The sequence below is a fragment of the Choloepus didactylus genome, chromosome 2, assembly GCF_015220235.1.
Source record: "Choloepus didactylus isolate mChoDid1 chromosome 2, mChoDid1.pri, whole genome shotgun sequence".
In the NCBI taxonomy this organism is placed as follows: Eukaryota; Metazoa; Chordata; class Mammalia; order Pilosa; family Megalonychidae; genus Choloepus; species Choloepus didactylus.
Window position 1 is genome coordinate 66199721 of NC_051308.1, and position 21362 is coordinate 66221082.

At 39.3% G+C, this 21362-nt stretch overlaps 1 protein-coding gene across 2 annotated transcripts; it reads left to right on the plus strand.

Moving 5' to 3' along the window:
- The first annotated feature begins 16315 nt into the window (after nucleotides 1-16315).
- On the plus strand, nucleotides 16316-16996 carry LOC119516166 (V-type proton ATPase subunit E 1-like). Of its 2 annotated transcripts, XM_037812406.1 has the most exons (2): nucleotides 16316-16590; nucleotides 16681-16996. In XM_037812406.1, exons 1-2 carry the CDS (start codon nucleotides 16316-16318, stop codon nucleotides 16994-16996), a joined length of 591 nt encoding a protein of 196 aa, XP_037668334.1. The 2 variants fall into 2 exon arrangements, with proteins under 2 accessions (XP_037668334.1, XP_037668325.1); XM_037812397.1 differs by having other exon boundaries at nucleotides 16316-16996.
- Nucleotides 16997-21362: the final 4366 nt, after the last annotated feature.

The window sequence follows — 21362 nt, forward strand, 5'->3', positions numbered from 1 at the left end:
CCTCTGGATGATGGGGAACATGGTAAGACCAGAGAATTCCATGATCATGTGCCCATTCCCTCACTTCATTTTCTGTGAAGTGGGCTCCTAGGTCAGAAGCAATGCTATATGGAATACAATGCTGTGTGGAAAAGACATTCTGTAAGTTTATAGATGGTAGTTTTGACAGGACCATTTCTTGCAGGGAAAGAAAACCCATATCCAGAGAGTGTGTCTATTCTAGTAAGAACAAATCACTGCCCCTTCCATGATGGAAGTGGTCCAATATAATCAACCTGCCACCAGGTAGCAGGCTGATCACCTTGGGGAATGGTGCCATATCAGGGACTGAGTGTGAGTCTCTGCTACTGGCAGACTGGGCAATCAGCAGTGGCTGTGGCCAGGTTAGATTTGGTGAGTGGAAGTCCATGTTGCTGAGCCCATGCATAACCTCCATCCCTACCACCATGACCACTCTGTTCATGAGACAATTGGGCAATGACAGGAGTGATTTGGGAAAGAGGGTGATTGGTATCCACCAAATGGGTCATCTTATCCACTTGATTACTAAAATCTTCTGCTGAAGTCATCTTCTGGTGAGCATTCACATGGGACACAAATATCTTCATGTTTTTTGACCATTCAGAAAGGTCTATCTACATACCTCTTCCCCAGACTTCTTTGTCACCAATTTTCCAATCATGTTCCTTTCAATTCCTAGACCATCTAGCCAAACCATTAGCAACAGCCTATGAATCAGTATACAAACACACCTCTGGCCAGTTCTCCTCGCAAGCAAAGTAAACAGCCAGATGCACTGCTTGAAGTTCTGCCCACTGGGAGGATTTACCCTCACCACTGTCCTTCCAGGGGCTGCAGTGCTGCAGCTGTCCATTTTCAGGCAGTGCCTGCATATCATGCAGAACCATCTGTAAATCAGGCCCAAGTTTTCTCTTCCTCAGTTAATTGATTGTAAGGAACTTCCCAAGATGCCATAGCTGTGGGCTGGGAAAAAGAAGGTAATGTGGCAGGAGAGAGGGCCATGGGCATGTAAGTTACTTGTGCTGTCAGAGCCCATTCAAGCCCTATCTCATATATACCGTTTCCGTTTTAAGATGGAGAACTGCTGTGCATACCCAGCTTTATGGCTTGGTGTGTCAGACAACACCCAGCTCATGATAGATAACTCAGGTCTCATGGTAACTTGGTGGCCCATGGCTAAGTGTTCTGCCCCTACTAAGGCCCAATAGCAGGTCAAAAGCTGTTTTTCAAATGTAGAGTAATTATCTGCAGAGGATGGTAAGGCTTTACTCCAAAATCCTAAGGGCCTATGTTGTGATTCTCCTATAGCAGCCTGCCAAAGGCTCCCAACATCTCTATTTGCTGCTGACACTTCCAGTTCCATTGGATCAGATGGATCATATGGTCAAGTGGCAGAGCAGCTTGCACAGCAGCCTGGGCCTGTTGCAGAGCCTCATCTTGTTCTGGTCCCCACTCAAAACTAGAAGCTTTTCTTGTCACTCAGTATATGGGCTGTAGTAGCACCCCTAAATGAGGAATATGCTGTCTCCAAAATCACAAAAGGCCAAGTAGGCATTGTACCTCTCTTTTGGTCATAGGAGGGGCTAGATGCAACAACTTATCCTACACTTTAGAAGGGATATCTTGACATGCCCCACATCACTCAACACCTACAAATTTTACTGAGGTGGAAGGCTTATGTATTTTTGTTGGATTTATCTCCCATAATCTGACATGCAAATACCTTACCAACAAATCTAGAGTAGTTGCTACTTCTTGCTCACTAGGTCCAATCAACATGACATCATCAATATAATGGACCAGTGTAATGCTTAAGAAATGCTTAAGATCCCTGGGGACAATATTATGACATAGGGCTGGAGAGTTGATGTATCCCTGAGGTAGGACAGTGAATGTATATTGCTGGCCTTGTCAGCTGAATGCAAACTGTTTCTGGTGGTCCTTACTAACAGATATTGAGAAAAAAGCATTTTCCAGATCAATAGCTGCATACCAGGTACCAAGGGATGTGTTGATTTGCTCAATTAATGATACTACATCTGGAACATCACATGCAGTTAAAGCCACCACCAGGTTAAGCTTATGATAATCCACTGTCATTGCGGATGTGGTGGGAATCACCACCACTGCATCCCTCAAGTCCTTAAGAGTGGTATTAATCTTTTCAATCCCTCCAGGAATCTGGTATTGCTTCTTGTTTACTATTTGGCTAGGCAGGGGAAGTTCTAGTGGCTTCCACTTGGCCTTTCCCACCATAATAGCCCTCATCCATGAGTCAGGGAACCAATGAGGATTCTGCCAGTTGCTGAGTATGTCTATTTCAATTATGCATTACAGAACTGGGGAAAAAAAACACAGAATAGGTCTGGGGACCCACTGGACCCACTGTGAGATGGACCTGAGCTAAAACTCCATCAATCGCCTGACCCCCAGAAACCTCAACTCTGACTGGTGGACTAGAGTGATGTTTTGTGTTTCCTGGAATTAATGTCACTTCTGAACCAGTGTCTAATAATCCACAAAATATCTGATCACTTCCTTTCCCCCAATGCACAGTTACCCTGGTAAAAGCCATATGTCCCCCTGGAGAAGCCTGGGAGGAGGATTAACATATAAATATTAGGCGGTGTAACAGGGTCCTTCCCTAAGGGTACCTGGCCTTCTCCTCATTCAAGAGGCTCTGGATCTGTAAACTGTCTCAGTCTGGGAAGTGATTAAGGGGCTGTGACTCTGTTTTTATAATTCAAGGTAGACTTTTGTTCACTTGACCTAGAATTCTTCTGCTTATACAGCTCAAACAAGAGTTTAGTAGACTGCCCATCAATTTTACTGCTAGGTACTCCATGATCTACTAGCCAACACCATAAGTTTTTGACTGCTACCTTGAGTCTATTTTCCATTATGGTAGCCATGTCCACCTTGTCTTTGATGATTAACTGCTACCACGTGGCTTCTGCTGACTCAGGATCCAATTATCCCCATTGTGTTTAAGGATTCCAGATTAGTGACAGCAGTTCCCACAGTAATATCTGGCCTACAGAGAAGGGCAACTACAGAGCTCTTCAGGGATTATGGAGCCTGTCTCACAAATTTATTCTTCACAGTTCTGATAAAAGGTGTGTCCTCTGGACATTCCAGGGGTGTGTGAGCAGGTCTTCCATGAAAAATCCACTCTAATATTCTAATATCTTTAAGCCTTTAAATCCCTTCCTCTACATTATACCAGGGAAGTTCTGGCATTTTGACCTCAGGTAATGTAGGCCACCTTCTGATCCATGTTTCAGAGAATCACCCAAACTGTTAATACCCTTTCTAACCCCTTGAGCTACAACACTGAATGCAGAATATCTGCTTAGTGGGCCAATATCAGTAAATTCAGCCTGAACCAACTTTATATTCCTTCCACCATTATCCCACACCCTTAATATACATTCCCACACATATTCCCTTGGTTTCTGTCTGTATAAGTTGGAAAACTCATACAGTTCTTTTGGAGTATAGCATACTTCCTCATGGGTAACACTTTGTACCTCATCCTTTGGGGCCTCTGGAACTTTAGTCTAGTTATAGGTCTTGAAGCAAAGACTGCTGCTGGGGGTGGGTCATGAAAAGAATTAGAAGTATCACTCAAGCCATTTACCTCAGGACATCCTGTTGCAGTATCATCTCTTGAAACAGGGTTAATCTCTCCAGACAAAGGAGTGAGGGCTGCTTCCTCAGGGGATGTGATTACAGGTTTAGCAGGAACTGAAGTGTTAATCTCTGTAGGTGGAGGTTGGATAATGGGCTCCTCAGGGCAGACTGGAGGTGTGGAAGCTGTTTTCCCAGGGCAGAATGGAAGTTGGAGGGAGGGGGCTGTTTCCTCAGGACAAACCACTACAGGTATATCTAACAAAGACCCAGCAGAATACAGGGTTCCAATGTCCTCACTGTGATTATTATCAGTCCATATGCCCCCATCCCAAGTTTCATGATCCCATTCTTTTCCAATCAATGCCGTTACTTTAACAGCAGACACACTGCGAGGTTGAGATTTTAGTTTACATTTTAAATCTGCTACTAGCATAATGAGACTCTGGGTCTGGTTTTCAGAAATCTCAAATCTGCAGCCACAGGAAATAAGATTTTCTTTCAGGGCACACATAGAAACCTTTAGATCTGTCTTATGGCACTTAAGTTTCAAATTTGAAATCTTTAGCTCATCCCTTTGTCTTATAACTTTATCCAGTGTATCTAAGAGCAACCAGCCAACATCATTATACCTCTTAACCCTGCAAAACTCTGCTAAGGTGTCAAAAACACTGTCACCAAGAGCCTTGCTTCATACAAGAGCATGATTAGGAGAATGAACCAAATGGTGATATTTTGCATATCTCCATTGCCAACTCATGCCGTGGACTATCAGTGCCATATAGAATATTGGAAATGGATTCATTAGTGCCTTTGAATCTAATCACAGTAGAAAAACAGTTCTAAAAGTCCATTTTAAGATTCTGTTTCTCAAAAAACCCCCACTTCTGGTACCACATTGTATTATGTGGAGTTCTCTAGGGAAACAGAATCAACAAGAGATATCTATAAATATAAGATTTTATGAAAGTGTCTCACGCAACTGTGGGTATGCATGAGCCCAAATTCCATAGGACAGGCAGCAAACTGGCAACTCCAATGATGTTTGATGAACTCCTCATGCAGTGAACTGGCAACTTTGATGAACATTTTCAATGAATTCCTCAGGAATGAACTGGCAATTTTGATGAACTCCTTAGGAAATGCTTTGCTGGTTAGATGAAGAAGTGAAGGTCCTTTATCTGTCACTCTTAAAAGTCTTCAACTGATTGGATTAAATCTAGCCAATTGCATTCTCTCATTGTGGAAGTCATGCCCTTCATTGATGTAATCAGTCACAGCTGCAGCCAATTGGCTGATGATTTAATAAACCAGACTTCTGGTTTATTAACCAGCCACAAATGTCCTTACAATAATGGTTAGCCAGTGCTTGCTTGACCAGACACCTGGATACTATCACCTGGCCAAGCTGACACATGAACCTAACCATCACAACATGCATGAGGCATCTGAGCACTTATTTGACAAAGAATCTAGGTAAATAAATCCTAGAAGTGACTAGTCTACCTTGGGAGAGAAGGGGCTCACAGCAGCTTTCATTCTTGGCAGAGAAGCAGGAAGTAAAAGCAACTGCCATAGATGCAAGTAAGAAGAAAACTAAATAAATTTATCAAAATTTTAAAACCTGAGGGTGGTCTGGCATGATAGTTTAGAATCCCTGTGATGCCCAGACACAACAGGAATCTGCCTACAATGTTTGCTCTTTTACATGGGTTTCCACAGAGAGTTTATGAGAATGACAGGGGACCTGGCAGGAGACTGAAAGAGAAGTCCTCTGAGGAAAAAGTGCTGAAGTCTGAGGGTAGAACAGGAGGACTGAGTGACATTTTCCATGTACTTCAAGCTGTACACTATGTATGAGGCACACGTTCTCTCCCTCTTGGGGGTAGGGGTATGCGGTGGGAGTGGAAAGCTGAGTGAGTCTCCTTAGGTGAATGCTTGTGAAGCCTGATGTGCTGGTTTGAATGTATTATGTCCCCCAAAATGTCATTATCTTTGATGTAATCTTGTGTGGGCAGACTTATCGGTGTTAATTAGATTGCAATTCTTTGAGTGTTTCCATGGAGATGTGCCCCACCCAACTGTGGGTGAAGACTCTGATTGGATAATTTCCATGAAGGTGTTGGCCCACACATTCAGGGTGGGTCTGAATTAAATTATTGGAGCACTATATAAGATCAGACAGAGGGAGCAAGCTGCTACAGTCAAGAGGGACACTTTGAAGAAAGCACAGGAGTTGCAGATGAGAGACAGTTTGAAGATAGCCGTTGAAAGCAGACTTTTGCTCCAGAGAAGCTAAGAAAGGACAAATGCCCCAAGAACAACTGAGAGTGACAGTTTTGAAGGGTTGCAGCCTAGAGAGGAACATCCTGGGAGAAAGCCATTTTGAAACCAGAACTTGGAGCAGATGCCAGCCACGTGCCTTCCCAGCTAACAGAGGTTTTCTGGATGCTATTGGCCATCCTCCAGTGAAGGTACCTGATTGTTGCTGCATTACCTTGGACACTTTATGGCCTTAAGACCGTAAATGTGTAACCAAATAAGCCCCCTTTTATAAAAGCCAATCCATTGCTGGTGTTTTGCGTTCCTTCAACATTAGCAAACGAGAACACTTGATAAAGCCTGAGATTAGAGAGAAAACTGACAGAAACCCACAGAAATTTCTAGCTACCTACTGATGAAAGATAGGCAGGAAAGTTGAAAAATAATCCACCCACTGAGGATGAAGCACAAAGTGTTTGTTGACATCTAAATGCAGAGTGAGGCAAAGAGAGAAACTCTACAGGTAATCTGGGCCTTCCATTGAGGCAGTGGCAATATTCACTGGAGTGGGCAGGAAAAAGATGCCCCTGAGGGGTAGCTACAGGGACCTGCTAATATCTGAGGGTAGGGCAGGAGATTTGAGATTCAATAAAGGGAAGATTCTGTTCTCACTAACAATGCCCAGAAACAGCTCAAATTCCAGCTTGATTGACTTTACTGCCCAAGCTAATGGACTGACAGGCAAACACATGATCATTTATAGTCATAAATATTATTATTATATATAACACATTAATATTATTTACTTTAGTCTTAAATTTTGTTTTCTTATAACATCTTTCATTCAATCAAATGTTAGAAAATCTATGAAAACATCATGAAAATATGACCCATTATCAAGAGAACAAAACACTAACTCATAGATGACTCTCAGACCTTGAAATCTAATAGAATTTGCCCTGCTGGTTTTTAATTGTTTGGGACCCATGACTGTGGTTTTGTTTCCAATTTCTCCCTTCTGGAAAGGGAATACCTATCCTATACCTGTCCCTCTATTGTTTATTGGAAGCAGATAACTTCTCCAGGCCTGATGGAGTAGACAGCCCACCTCTTTGAATCACTAGTGCAGTAGTTATTCTGTCTGCATATACTTGTTTTCTAGATTTCACAGATCCACAGACAGAGGGGAATTGTGACCCAAGATGGACCACAGCCATAACCAATTTTGATGACTCTTCGTACCAGCATCATTACTGTAATGGCTTAAGTCTTTAGGATGTTGTGATGGAATGAATGTATTCTGCATGTAGAAAGAACATGTCTTTTTGTGGTCCAGAGACAGGACTATGGTGGTTTGGAGCTATATACCCCAGAAGGACATATTTTTAAACTTATTCCATTCCTGTGGTTGTGAAACCTTGTAAATAGGACCTTTTGTTGGAGTTACTTCAGATAAGGTGAGGCCCATTAATATGGATCTTAATCCTATCATTGAAGATCTTATAGAGAAGGTCACAGAGAGAGAAAAGAAGCCACAAAGGAAGCAGGCACTAGCAGAAGGTCATCAGAACCCAGAAGAGAAGGGAGAAACCAGGAGAAGCTTCCATTTGCATTTTGTGACAAAAGTCAAGGACCAATGATCACTTGAAGCCAGTCCCAGAACTCCAGAATCTTTGGGAAGAAAGTATTATGTGATAATGCCTTGATTTGGACTTTTCCTAGCCTCAAAACCATGAGCAAATAAATTCCCATTGTTTAAGTCAAGTCATTGCCCGGTATTTGCTTAAGCAACAAGGAAACTAAAATACAGTCAATTGAAAATATCCCAAATATAAAAATAAAATGATTAGAAAATGAATGCAAAAGATTTCCTGAGATCTTGAGAAAATGTAAAATGGTCCAGAATACATGTATTGGAGTGCCAAAGGAAAAGTGAAACTGTATGGAACATAAGACATCTTTGAAGAGATAATGCCTGATGATTCACCCAAATTTTAAAAGCATAAATTCTTCGATCCAAAATGCTCAGGTAAAAAGAAAAACAAACAAACAAATAAATAAAAACAAAGCTAAACAAAACAAATCAAATGCTCAGGAAACCACAAGCAGATTAATTACAAAGAAAATCACAGGAGCACATTTCAGTTAAATTGCACCCCCCCACATACACACACACATACACATTACTAAAAATTAGTCCAAATATATTAATACATATAATTAAATTGCATAAAATACTAAGTTGATTGCTTGACCTAAAAATAAGTACCTTTGTTTTTATTCATGGGTTAGTACCCATAGGAATACTTCCTAGGTCTGTCCTCTAAGTGTGTCTAAAAGCAGTGAAAGTTCACCAGCAATATGCCCATCCTATGCCATGATCTTTATTTTTGTTTAACCTTCTACAATAAAAGTAATCAGGGAATTCAAAATTAAATTGAGAGACTGGTGAGCTGTATGTTTTAGTTACTCCTCCAGGAAAGTAGGTAAAAAGCCAGGAACTGCGTGGACTGGACACCACAGAGCAATCTGTCTTTGGGCATACTTCATACAACACTCATGAAAACGTGGAACTGCTGAGATCACCGAAATCTGTAAGTTTTTGCGGCCAGGGGACCCGCGCCCCTCCCTGCCAGGCTCAGTCCCGGGGGAGGAGGGGCTGTCAGCTCCAGGAAGGAGAAGGGAGAATTGCAGTGGCTGCTCTCATCGGAAACTCATTCTACTGATTCAAACTCCAACCATAGATAGACTGAGGCCAGACACCAGAGACTCTGAGAGCAGCCAGCCCAGCAGAGAGGAGACGGGCATAGAAGGAAAACAACACGAGAAGCTCCAAAGTAAAAGCAGAGGATTTTTGGAGTTCTGGTGAACACAGAAAGGGGAAGGGCGGAGATCAGGCCTTGAGGCGCATATGCAAATCCCGAAGCAAGGCTGATCTCTCTGCCCAGGGCACCTTTCCTTAATGGCCCTGGTTGCTTTGTCTATTAGCATTTCAATAACCCATTAGATCTCTGAGGAGGGCCGTTTTTTTTTTTTTTTTTTTTTTTTTTTAAATCCTTTTTGCTTTTTCTAAAACAATTACTCTAAGAAGCTCAATACAGAAAGCTTCAAAGAATTGAAATTTGGGCACGTCAAGTCAAGAGCAGAAATAAGAGAGCTCTGAGACAAAAGGCAATAATCCAGTGGCTGAGAAAATTCACTAAACAACACAACTTCCCAAGAAAAGGGGGGTGTCCGCTCACAGCCACCATCCTGGTGGACAGGAAACACTCCTGCCCATCGCCAGCCCCATAGCCCAGAGCTGCCCCAGACAACCCAGTGTGACGGAAGTGCTTCAAATAACAGGCACACACCACAAAACTGGGCGTGGACATTAGCCTTCCCTGCAACCTCAGCTGAATGTCCCAGAGCTGGGAAGGGGGAGCAGTGTGAATTAACAGAGCCCCATTCAGCCATCATTTGAGCAGACTGGGAGCCTCCCAACACAGCCCAGCAGCCCAGAACTGCCCTGGGGGGACGGCACTCACCTGTGACATAGCACAGTCATCCCTCAACAGAGGACCCGGGGTGCACAGCCTGGAAGAGGGGCCCACTTGCAAGTCTCAGGAGCCATACGCCAATACCAAAGACTTGTGGGTCAGTGGCAGAGACAAACTCTGGCAGGACGGAACTGAAGGATTAGACTATTGCAGCAGCTTTAAAACTCTAGGATCATCAGGGAGATTTGATTGTTAGGGCCACCCCCCCTCCCCGACTGCCCAGAAACACGCCCCACATACAGGGCAGGCAACACCAACTACACACGCAAGCTTGGGACACCAATTGGGCCCCACAAGACTCACTCCCCCACTCACCAAAAAGGCTAAGCAGGGGAGATCTGGCTTGTGGAGAACAGGTGGCTCGTGGACGCCACCTGCTGGTTAGTTAGAGAAAGTGTACTCCACGAAGCTGTAGATCTGATAAATTAGAGATAAGGACTTCAACTGGTCTACAAACCCTAAAAGAACCCTATCAAGGACAGCAAATGCCACGAGGCCAAAAACAACAGAAAATTATAAAGCATATGAAAAAACCAGACGATATGGATAACCCAAGCCCAAGCACCCAAATCAAAAGACCAGAAGAGACACACCTAGAGCAGCTACTCAAAGAACTAAAGATGAACAATGAGACCCTAGTACGGGATATGAAGGAAATCAAGAAGACCCTAGAAGAGCATAAAGAAGACATTGCAAGACTAAATAAAAAAATGGATGATCTTATGGAAATTAAAGAAACTGTTGACCAAATTAAAAAGATTCTGGACACTCATAGTACAAGACTAGAGGAAGTTGAACAACGAATCAGTGACCTGGAAGATGACAGAATGGAAAATGAAAGCATAAAAGAAAGAATGGGGAAAAAAATTGAAAAACTCGAAATGGACCTCAGGGATATGATAGATAATATGAAGCGTCCGAATATAAGACTCATTGGTGTCCCAGAAGGGGAAGAAAGGGGTAAAGGTCTAGGAAGAGTATTCAAAGAAATTGTTGGGGAAAACTTCCCAAATCTTCTAAACAACATAAATACACAAATCATAAATGCTCAGCGAACTCCAAATAGAATAAATCCAAAAAAACCCACTCCGAGACATATACTGATCACACTGTCAAACATAGAAGAGAAGGAGCAAGTTCTGAAAGCAGCAAGAGAAAAGCACTTCACCACATACAAAGGAAACAGCATAAGACTAAGTAGTGACTACTCAGCAGCCACCATGGAGGCGAGAAGGCAATGGCACGATATATTTAAAATTCTGAGAGAGAGGAATTTCCAGCCAAGAATACTTTATCCAGCAAAGCTCTCCTTCAAATTTGAGGGAGAGCTTAAATTTTTCACAGACAAAGAAATGCTGAGAGAATTTGCTAACAAGAGACCTGCCCTACTGGAGATACTAAAGGGAGCCCTACAGACAGAGAAACAAAGACAGGACAGAGAGACTTGGAGAAAGGTTCAGTACTAAAGAGATTCGGTATGGGTACAATAAAGGATATTAATAGAGATAGGGAAAAATATGGCAAACATAATCCAAAGGATAAGATGGCCGATTCAAGAAATGCCTTCACGGTTTTAACGTTGAATGTAAATGGATTAAACTCCCCAATTAAAAGATATAGATTCGCAGAATGGATCAAAAAAATGAACCATCAATATGTTGCATACAAGAGACTCATCTTAGACACAGGGACACAAAGAAATTGAAAGTGAAAGGATGGAAAAAAATATTTCATGCAAGCTACAGCCAAAAGAAAGCAGGTGTAGCAATATTAATCTCAGATAAAATAGACTTCAAATGCAGGGATGTTTTGAGAGACAAAGAAGGCCACTACATACTAATAAAAGGGGCAATTCAGCAAGAAGAAATAACAATCGTAAATGTCTATGCACCCAATCAAGGTGCCACAAAATACATGAGAGAAACATTGGCAAAACTAAAGGAAGCAATTGATGTTTCCACAATAATTGTGGGAGACTTCAACACATCACTCTCTCCTATAGATAGATCAACCAGACAGAAGACCAATAAGGAAATTGAAAACCTAAACAATCTGATAAATGAATTAGATTTAACAGACATCTACAGGACATTACATCCCAAATCACCAGGATACACATACTTTTCTAGTGCTCACGGAACTTTCTCCAGAATAGATCATATGCTGGGACATAAAACAAGCCTCAATAAATTTAAAAAGATTGAAATCATTCAAAGCACATTCTCTGACCACAATGGAATACAATTAGAAGTCAATAACCATCAGAGACTTAGAAAATTCACAAATACCTGGAGGTTAAACAACACACTCCTAAACAATCAGTGGGTTAAAGAAGAAATAGCAAGAGAAATTGCTAAATATATAGAGACGAATGAAAATGAGAACACAACATACCAAAACCTATGGGATGCAGCAAAAGCAGTGCTAAGGGGGAAATTTATAGCACTAAACGCATATATTAAAAAGGAAGAAAGAGCCAAAATCAAAGAACTAATGGATCAACTGAAGAAGCTAGAAAATGAACAGCAAACCAATCCTAAACCAAGTAGAAGAAAAGAAATAACAAGGATTAAAGCAGAAATAAATGACATAGAGAACAAAAAAACAATAGAAAGGATAAATATCACCAAAAGTTGGTTCTTTGAGAAGATCAACAAGATTGACAAGCCCCTAGCTAGACTGACAAAATCAAAAAGAGAGAAGACCCATATAAACAAAATAATGAATGAAAAAGGTGACATAACTGCAGATCCTGAAGAAATTAAAAAAATTATAAGAGGATATTATGAACAACTGTATGGCAACAAACTGGATAATGTAGAAGAAATGGACAATTTCCTGGAAACATATGAACAACCTAGACTGACCAGAGAAGAAACAGAAGACCTCAACCAACCCATCACAAGCAAAGAGATCCAATCAGTCATCAAAAATCTTCCCACAAATAAATGCCCAGGGCCAGATGGCTTCACAGGGGAATTCTACCAAACTTTCCAGAAAGAACTGACACCAATCTTACTCAAACTCTTTCAAAACATTGAAAAAAATGGAACACTACCTAACTCATTTTATGAAGCTAACATCAAATACCAAAACCAGGCAAAGATGCTACAAAAAAGGAAAACTACCGGCCAATCTCCCTAATGAATATAGATGTAAAAATCCTCAACAAAATACTTGCAAATCGAATCCAAAGACACATTAAAAAAATCATACACCATGACCAAGTGGGGTTCATTCCAGGCATGCAAGGATGGTTCAACATCAGAAAAACAATCAATGTATTACAACACATTAAAAACTCGAAAGGGAAAAATCAATTGATCATCTCAATAGATGCTGAAAAAGCATTTGACAAAATCCAACATCCCTTTTTGATAAAAACACTTCAAAAGGTAGGAATTGAAGGAAACTTCCTCAACATGATAAAGAGCATATATGAAAAACCCACAGCCAGCATAGTACTCAATGGTGAGAGACTGAAAGCCTTCCCTCTAAGATCAGGAACAAGACAAGGATGCCCGCTGTCACCACTGTTATTCAACATTGTGCTGGAAGTGCTAGCCAGGGCAATCCGGCAAGACAAAGAAATAAAAGGCATCCAAATTGGAAAAGAAGAAGTAAAACTGTCATTGTTTGCAGATGATATGATCTTATATCTAGAAAACCCTGAGAAATCAACGATACACCTACTAGAGCTAACAAACAAATTTAGCAAAGTAGCGGGATACAAGATTAATGCACATAAGTCAGTAATGTTTCTATATGCTAGAAATGAACAAACTGAAGAGACACTCAAGAAAAAGATACCATTTTCAATAGCAACTAAAAAAATCAAGTACCTAGGAATCAACTTAACCAAAGATGTAAAAGACCTATACAAAGAAAACTACATAACTCTACTAAAAGAAATAGAAGGGGACCTTAAAAGATGGAAAAATATTCCATGTTCATGGATAGGAAGGCTAAATGTCATTAAGATGTCAATTCTACCCAAACTCATCTACAGATTCAATGCAATCCCAATCAAAATTCCAACAACCTACTTTGCAGACTTGGAAAAGCTAGTTATCAAATTTATTTGGAAAGGGAAGATGCCTCGAATTGCTAAAGACACTCTAAAAAAGAAAAACGAAGTGGGAGGACTTACACTCCCTGACTTTGAAGCTATTATAAAGCCACAGTTGCCAAGACAGCATGGTACTGGCACAAAGATAGACATATAGATCAATGGAATCGAATTGAGAATTCAGAGATAGACCCTCAGATCTATGGCCGACTGATCTTTGATAAGGCCCCCAAAGTCACCGAACTGAGCCATAATGGTCTTTTCAACAAATGGGGCTGGGAGAGTTGGATATCCATATCCAAAAGAATGAAAGAGGACCCCTACCTCACCCCCTACACAAAAATTAACTCAAAATGGACCAAAGATCTCAATATAAAAGAAAGTACCATAAAACTCCTAGAAGATAATGTAGGAAAACATCTTCAAGACCTTGTATTAGGAGGCCACTTCCTAGACTTTACACCCAAAGCACAAGCAACAAAAGAGAAAATAGATAAATGGGAACTCCTCAAGCTTAGAAGTTTCTGCACCTCAAAGGAATTTCTCAAAAAGGTAAAGAGGCAGCCAACTCAATGGGAAAAAATTTTTGGAAACCATGTTTCTGACAAAAGACTGATATCTTGCATATACAAAGAAATCCTACAACTCAATGACAATAGTACAGACAGCCCAATTATAAAATGGGCAAAAGATATGAAAAGACAGTTCTCTGAAGAGGAAATACAAATGACCAAGAAACACATGAAAAAATGTTCAGCTTCACTAGCTATTAGAGAGATGCAAATTAAGACCACAATGAGATACCATCTAACACCGGTTAGAATGGCTGCCATTAAACAAACAGGAAACTACAAATGCTGGAGGGGATGTGGAGAAATTGGAACTCTTATTCATTGTTGGTGGGACTGTATAATGGTTCAGCCACTCTGGAAGTCAGTCTGGCAGTTCCTTAGAAAACTAGATATAGAGCTACCATTCGATCCAGCGATTGCACTCCTCGGTATATACCCGGAAGATCGGAAAGCAGTGACACGAACAGATATCTGCACGCCAATGTTCATAGCAGCATTATTCACAATTGCCAAGAGATGGAAACAACCCAAATGTCCTTCAACAGATGAGTGGATAAATAAAATGTGGTATATACACACGATGGAATACTACGCGGCAGTAAGAAGGAACGATCTGGTGAAACATATGACAACATGGATGAACCTTGAAGACATAATGCTGAGCGAAATAAGCCAGGCACAAAAAGAGAAATATTATATGCTACCATTAATGTGAACTTTGAAAAATGTAAAACAAATGGTTTATAATGTAGAATGTAGGGGAACTAGCAGTAGAGAGCAATTAAGGAAGGGGGAACAATAATCCAGGAAGAACAGATAAGCTATTTAACGTTCTGGGGATGCCCAGAAATGACTATGGTCTGTTAATTTCTGATGCTTGTAGTAGGAACAAGTTCACTGAAATGTTGCTATATTATGTAACTTTCTTGGGGTAAAGTAGGAACATGTTGGAAGTTAAGCAGTTATCTTAGGTTAGTTGTCTTTTTCTTACTCCCTTGCTATGGTCTCTTTGAAATGCTCTTTTATTGTATGTTTGTTTTCTTTTTAACTTTTTTTTTCATACAGGTGATTTGAAAAAAGAAGGGAAAGTTAAAAAAAAAAAAAAAAAGAAAAAAAGACAAACAAGGGGAAAAAAAAAAAAAAAAAAGATGTAGTGCCCCCTTGAGGAGCCTGTGGAGAATGCAGGGGTATTCGCCTACCCCACCTCCATGGTTGCTAACATGACCACAGACATAGGGGACTGGTGGTTTGATGGGTTGAGCCCTCTACCATAAGTTTTACCCTTGGGAAGACGGTTGCTGCAAAGGAGAGGCTAGGCCTCCCTGTATTTGTGCCTAAGAGTCTCCTCCTGAATGCCTCTTTGTTGCTCAGATGTGGCCCTCTCTCTCTGGCTAAGCCAACTTGAAAGGTGAAATCACTGCCCTCCCCCCTACGTGGGATCAGACACCCAGGGAAGTGAATCTCCCTGGCAACGTGGAATATGACTCCCAGGGAGGAATGTAGACCTGGCACCGTGGGACGGAGAACATCTTCTTGACCAAAAGGGGGATGTGAAAGGAAATGAAATAAGCTTCAGTGGCAGAGAGATTCCAAAAGGAGCCGAGAGGTCACTCTGGTGGGCACTCTTATGCACACTTTAGACAACCCTTTTTAGGTTCTAAAGAATTGGGGTAGCTGGTGGTGGATACCTGAAACTATCAAACTACAACCCAGAACCCATGAATCTCGAAGACAGTTGTATAAAAATGTAGCTTATGAGGGGTGACAATGGGATTGGGAAAGCCATAAGGACCAAACACCACTTTGTCTAGTTTATGGATGGATGTGTAGAAAAGTAGGGGAGGGAAACAGACAGACAAAGGTACCCAGTGTTCTTTTTTACTTCAATTGCTCTTTTTCACTCTAATTATTATTCTTGTTATTTTTGTGTGTGTGCTAATGAAGGTGTCAGGGATTGATTTAGGTGATGAATGTACAACTATGTAATGGTACTGTAAACAATCGAAAGTACAATTTGTTTTGTATGACTGCGTGGTATGTGAATATATCTCAATAAAATGATGATTTAAAAAAAAAAAAAAAAAAAAAAAAAGTAATCAGGGAGGGGTTATAAAGCAAAGGAAGCCAAGCACTGCGCCGGGGTTTTCTCTCCCATTCTTCTCACCGTCCTATTTAAATCTAAACTTGAGGCTCTTGCCCACCCAGCTGGCATCGCTTTCACCATGGCCCTCAGCAATGCTGATGTGCAAAAGCAGATTAAACACATGATGGCTTTCATTGAAGAGGAAGCTAATGAGAAAGCAGAAGAAATAGATGCAAAGGCAGAAGAAGAGTTTAGCATTGAGAAAGGTCGTCTTGTGCAAACCCAAAGACTGAAGATGATGGAATACTATGCGAAGAAAGAAAAGCAGATTGAACAGCAAAAGAAGATTAAGATGTCCAATTTGATGAATCAAGCAAGGCTCAAAGTCCTCAGAGCTAGAGATGACCTTATCACAGACCTACTAAATGAAGCAAAGCAGAGACTCAGCAAGGTGGGAAAAGATACAACCAGGTACCAAGTGCTGCTGGATGGACTGGTCCTCCAGGGTTTGTACCAGTTGCTGGAGCCCGAAATGATTATTCATTGCAGGAAACAGGATTTCCCTCTGGTAAAGGCGGTGGTGCAAAAAGTGATTCCTATGTACAAAATAGCCACCAAAAAAGATGTTGATTTCCAAATTGATCAGGAGGCCTACCTACCTGAGGATATAGCTGGTGTCATTGAGGTCTATAGTGGAGATCATAAAATAAAGGTTTCTAATACTCTAGAAAGCCAGTTGGATCTCATAGCCCAGCAGATGATGCCAGAAGTATGGGGAGCCTTGTTTGGTGCAAATGCCAGCAGGAAGTTTTTGGACTAAGCCTTTAGGAGGTAGAAATCATTCCACTCTTCTGTTGCTATGATATGGAAGTTTCTGAGATTTGAAGAACCACAATTATCTATGTAACTTCCTCTTTGCTGTTCTAATATTGTTCTGTACTTTTCAGTGAAATACCCTTCTGTAGCTAATGCCCTTGGCCCAGTTGTTAACAATGGGAGAAAAGTTCTCTTAAAATGATAAGGAGCCTACCTCTAGTTCATTTAAAATTAAACAACTCTCAGTTGGTTCTGCAGCATGAAGGGTAAGGGATTGGATGATGGTTGCATGAACTTCCCTGAGTCTTCCGCTCTTCTCATCTAGTCTAGAGAATGATATATGTGGTATGCTCTGTCTTTTAAGTCTAAAACACATGTGGGGCATGCATTCCTTCCAGCTGTAGTAGCTTCATCGTTACCTGTTTGGGCCTAGAAGTTTTCTTTATCTGTAAATGTGATTTAAAATCTAAGCCATGAAAATGCTTTGTTTATTAAAACAAAAGGTTTGTGTGGAAAAAAAAAGTAATCAGGGATACTTGGAGATATGGCTGATTCTACAGCTGAGATAAGGGAAATACAAGATGAGCCTGGAGTATCTTATAATGGTAGAACATAGAGAATTGTTCAAAAAAGAAAATTACATGGGAACATACCAAAAGGACAAGGATTCTGTGAAAAAACTTTGATGATGAAAGTTGGAACAAATCAAACAATAAAACAATGAACTGTTGTATAGAATTATAACCCCCAAATGAAATATTCATTATTTCCCCATTTATAATATAATTGCTTAAGAGATTGTCTCTGCATATGATGAGAACCACATTTGACAGTGCTATGGTTTTTTTCTTATCCATCAAACATAATTTTAAATACCCAAGAGAAGGAACTCTTGCATCTACCCTTAATTTTGCTATTTTCTGCATTCATTTTTCCTTATGGCAATTTTCAGATTCCTTCTTTTTTCATTTCCTGTTAGTTTAGAGAATTTTGGTAACCATTCTTTTCTCTTAGTTTTCGTCTGTCTGTGAAGGTCTTGATTTTCCCTTCATTCCTTTAAAAAAATCACTGGGTTTAAATTTTTGTCATGACAGTGCTCTTTTTCAGCACTTGAAAAATATCGTGCCTTGGTTTCTGATTAGAGAATCACCATCATTCAAATTGTTTTCTCACAATAAAGTTTTCTTTCTCATTCATGGCTTTCAAGAGGATTTTTCTTTGTCTTTTAGTTTTCAGAACTTTGACTATGATGTATCTTGTCATGGACTTCTATGGGTTTTATGTATGGGGTTCATTCATTTTCTTATATCTGTAGATTTATATTTTATTTATTTTGGAAAAATTTCAGCCTTTATTTTTTGCATACTTTTTTAGATCCATAGGTTTTCTCCTGCAACTCCAATGGCATATATACTGGTTCTTTTGTTATAGTTTCACAGATCTCTGAGCAATTTCCTCTGTCCTCTCCATTCTGTGGTTGAGCCCATTTATTTAAACATAGTAGATTTTCTGAGCCCATTTATTTAAACATAGTAGATTTTCTTTAAGACAATGCCCTGAAGACGATTTCCAAAGACTCAAGTGTGTGTGTGTGTGTTTGTTTGTGTGTGTGCACTTTTCACCCATTAAATGTTCCACTCACCTCTCACTGTGGAGAGGTTCTCTCAAACTCCTCACACAGCCATTCTAGAAATCTTCTCTTGTCTTTTTCATTGTAATTCTGATGCAATTTGCCCCATTTTACCCCAAAGCACTTGGTATCTTTTTAGTTTATTAAACTCTTAGTTTATTAAACTCTTGGCTATCAAATATGGGAAAATAACAAAAAGCTCAAGGAGAAAGTTAATGAATAATGTCAGGCTTACATTTCAGATGCTTCTATTTTTTTTTTTTTTTTTTTTTTTTTGGCTTCTTTGCTTCTCAAGTTCAGGGTACCTTCATATCCCTGAACTCCAATTTTTATCCAGAGAAGACTACTGTAATTCTGGACTTCTTTCTGTTTTGTCTTTCTGCTGGATACTAATTAAGAACTAGCAAATGTCTCCAGGAAGTAGCAGCAGAGAATGTTGGGTTCACCTCATTCCATTTCCTTTTTATCTGCTATACTCTCCTTTAAATCTCAGCTGTCTTGGATGTTTTCTAATGCTTTCAAATGTGAGTATTAAAAAAAGCCATCTTGCTTTTACAATTGTTCTCAATGTGGTGCTTATGTGCTAGGAACATAAACTACTTGGTCATAGCTAGGGTAAACTTATTGTCCATAAATTCTTAAATTACAAAGTTCTTTGTGAAGCATATTTAGGGAGAAGTATCAGAAATGGATCATGTCAACTCTACTAATGTAACTATATGGGTTGGAACAAGTCATTCATATTCATAGGTAACAAAATAGTATCTGTTTCACCTTAGATTGAGAAGGAATAAAAGTTTTAACTTTATATCAGTCAAATATAAGAATCTAAGTAATAAGCATGAAATGATATATCAACTTCATTAATTGTTTAAACCTTATAATTCTAAAATATAGCATTCACTAATGTTATTTTTTAATGACAATTATTTAAGGACAGTTTCTAATATGTTTTTAATAACAGTCTAAAGCAACTGCTCAGATTTCAAATCAGATACAAAATATACACCAAGTATCCATTAGAAGTAACCAACATTTGTCAAAGCAAAGGGCTATACTTTACCTTAATTATCAACAATGTTTCTGAGAAGAAATTGGATAAATTAACTCAAAATAAACACCACAAATAAGAAAAATGCAGTGTTATATCAAACTACATAAGGACTACAAAGGGATTACTCTTCTGACAAATAGACTAACATAAATTGATCCCCATCTTGATGCTTTGAACAAATGTTATCAGAATTAATTTGATTATTTGTAGTAAAAATCTGAAATTTACTGTATTTTATTGCAGAGTCCCCCCAAAAATATTTTTATGAGCTCTCTATTTGTGTGAAACAAATATTTCTTTAATATTTGATGACAAGAAAAATAGTGGTTGAAATCACACTTTTTTAATGCTGACTTGGGCTTTGTTCTTCTTCCCTTCTTTGACCTTCTACAGTAATGAAAGCTTTTAGGAAGAATCATACTGCATCTCACTGGGCTTCCACTAAAGTTAACTCCATCTAGAACCTAACTACAAGGCAATGAATTTTATTTCCAGAGTCATTGTTTTGTCTGGTGCTTTTTGAACTGGGGTCTCCAAATTAGACTAGAAGCTGATAATTTCCCTCCATTCTTCTGCTCATTAATACAGCATTGAAAGTTCCCTGCTTTGTATAGACTGAAAATTCTCTATACAGTACCAAGTTTTTCTCCTGCTTTTAGAGTTTTGTTTTTTTTTTTTTGTTTTGTGTGTTTGTTTCTTAAATCTTAATATCTATGAAGGTGGAGGCTAGGATTAGGAAGCACAAAGCTCACTAGTATAGATAATAGACAAAAGGAAGGAAAATGCTAAGAGGACAACAGATTCATATTCTCAGTTACAACATTTCAGAGAAACCAAAGTCTTTCAATTTACAATATCTACCCCCTACCTCATAATGTTATCATCTGTGAACTTCAACATAAATTTGATGTCTAAAACCTATTATTTATTATCCCAGGAAATTTTTTTTTTTTGGTTTTGTTTATGGAACATGTTATTTTATAATTAATCTGATGCTTGATGCTTAGCATTTATGCTGTTTCAATGGTCACTTTCTGTTTCTGGTAATATTTCAAGGGGTTTTACACTTGTACATTCAAAATATAACTTTATATTTATTGTTCTGAAATAATTTGTGTGAAAACTATAACTTAATTTAAACAGTTAAAATGGCTAAATTTTTCTACATGAATTTTTATGTGGAATTCACATTCTAAATTTCATTAGTTGATATTTTGAAACGTGTTAAGTGCTAAGGATCAAATCAATAATATATTATTCTTGCAGCTTTTGGGGAAAGATTTTGATTATTTATTGACCACATATACTCCGATTACTTTGGCTATTTTTTACAGCAGAAATATATCACTGGAAATTTCTGTAAGTTTTTTTGATAAAGTGCTAAAATGGAAACTGCTGAGCAACTGGGTCTGCTAGTTGGACAGTCAACATTTTATGTTACAAGGAATTTTCTCCCTCCAACAATTCTCAATAATTTTTCTATGATATTCTTTATATCTTGTTTAGAGAACTTCAGCAAATGTGATGGCAATAAAGAAGGTGAGACTCTAGCTCTAGGTCAACCACTCATTAACAGAGTAATTTTGGACAAAAATAGCCTCTTCATGATTTCAGCATGTTTATTTAAAAAATGAGTATGTTTCCTGATAATTAAGTTCCCCTTCCCCTCACTATATCTGCTATATT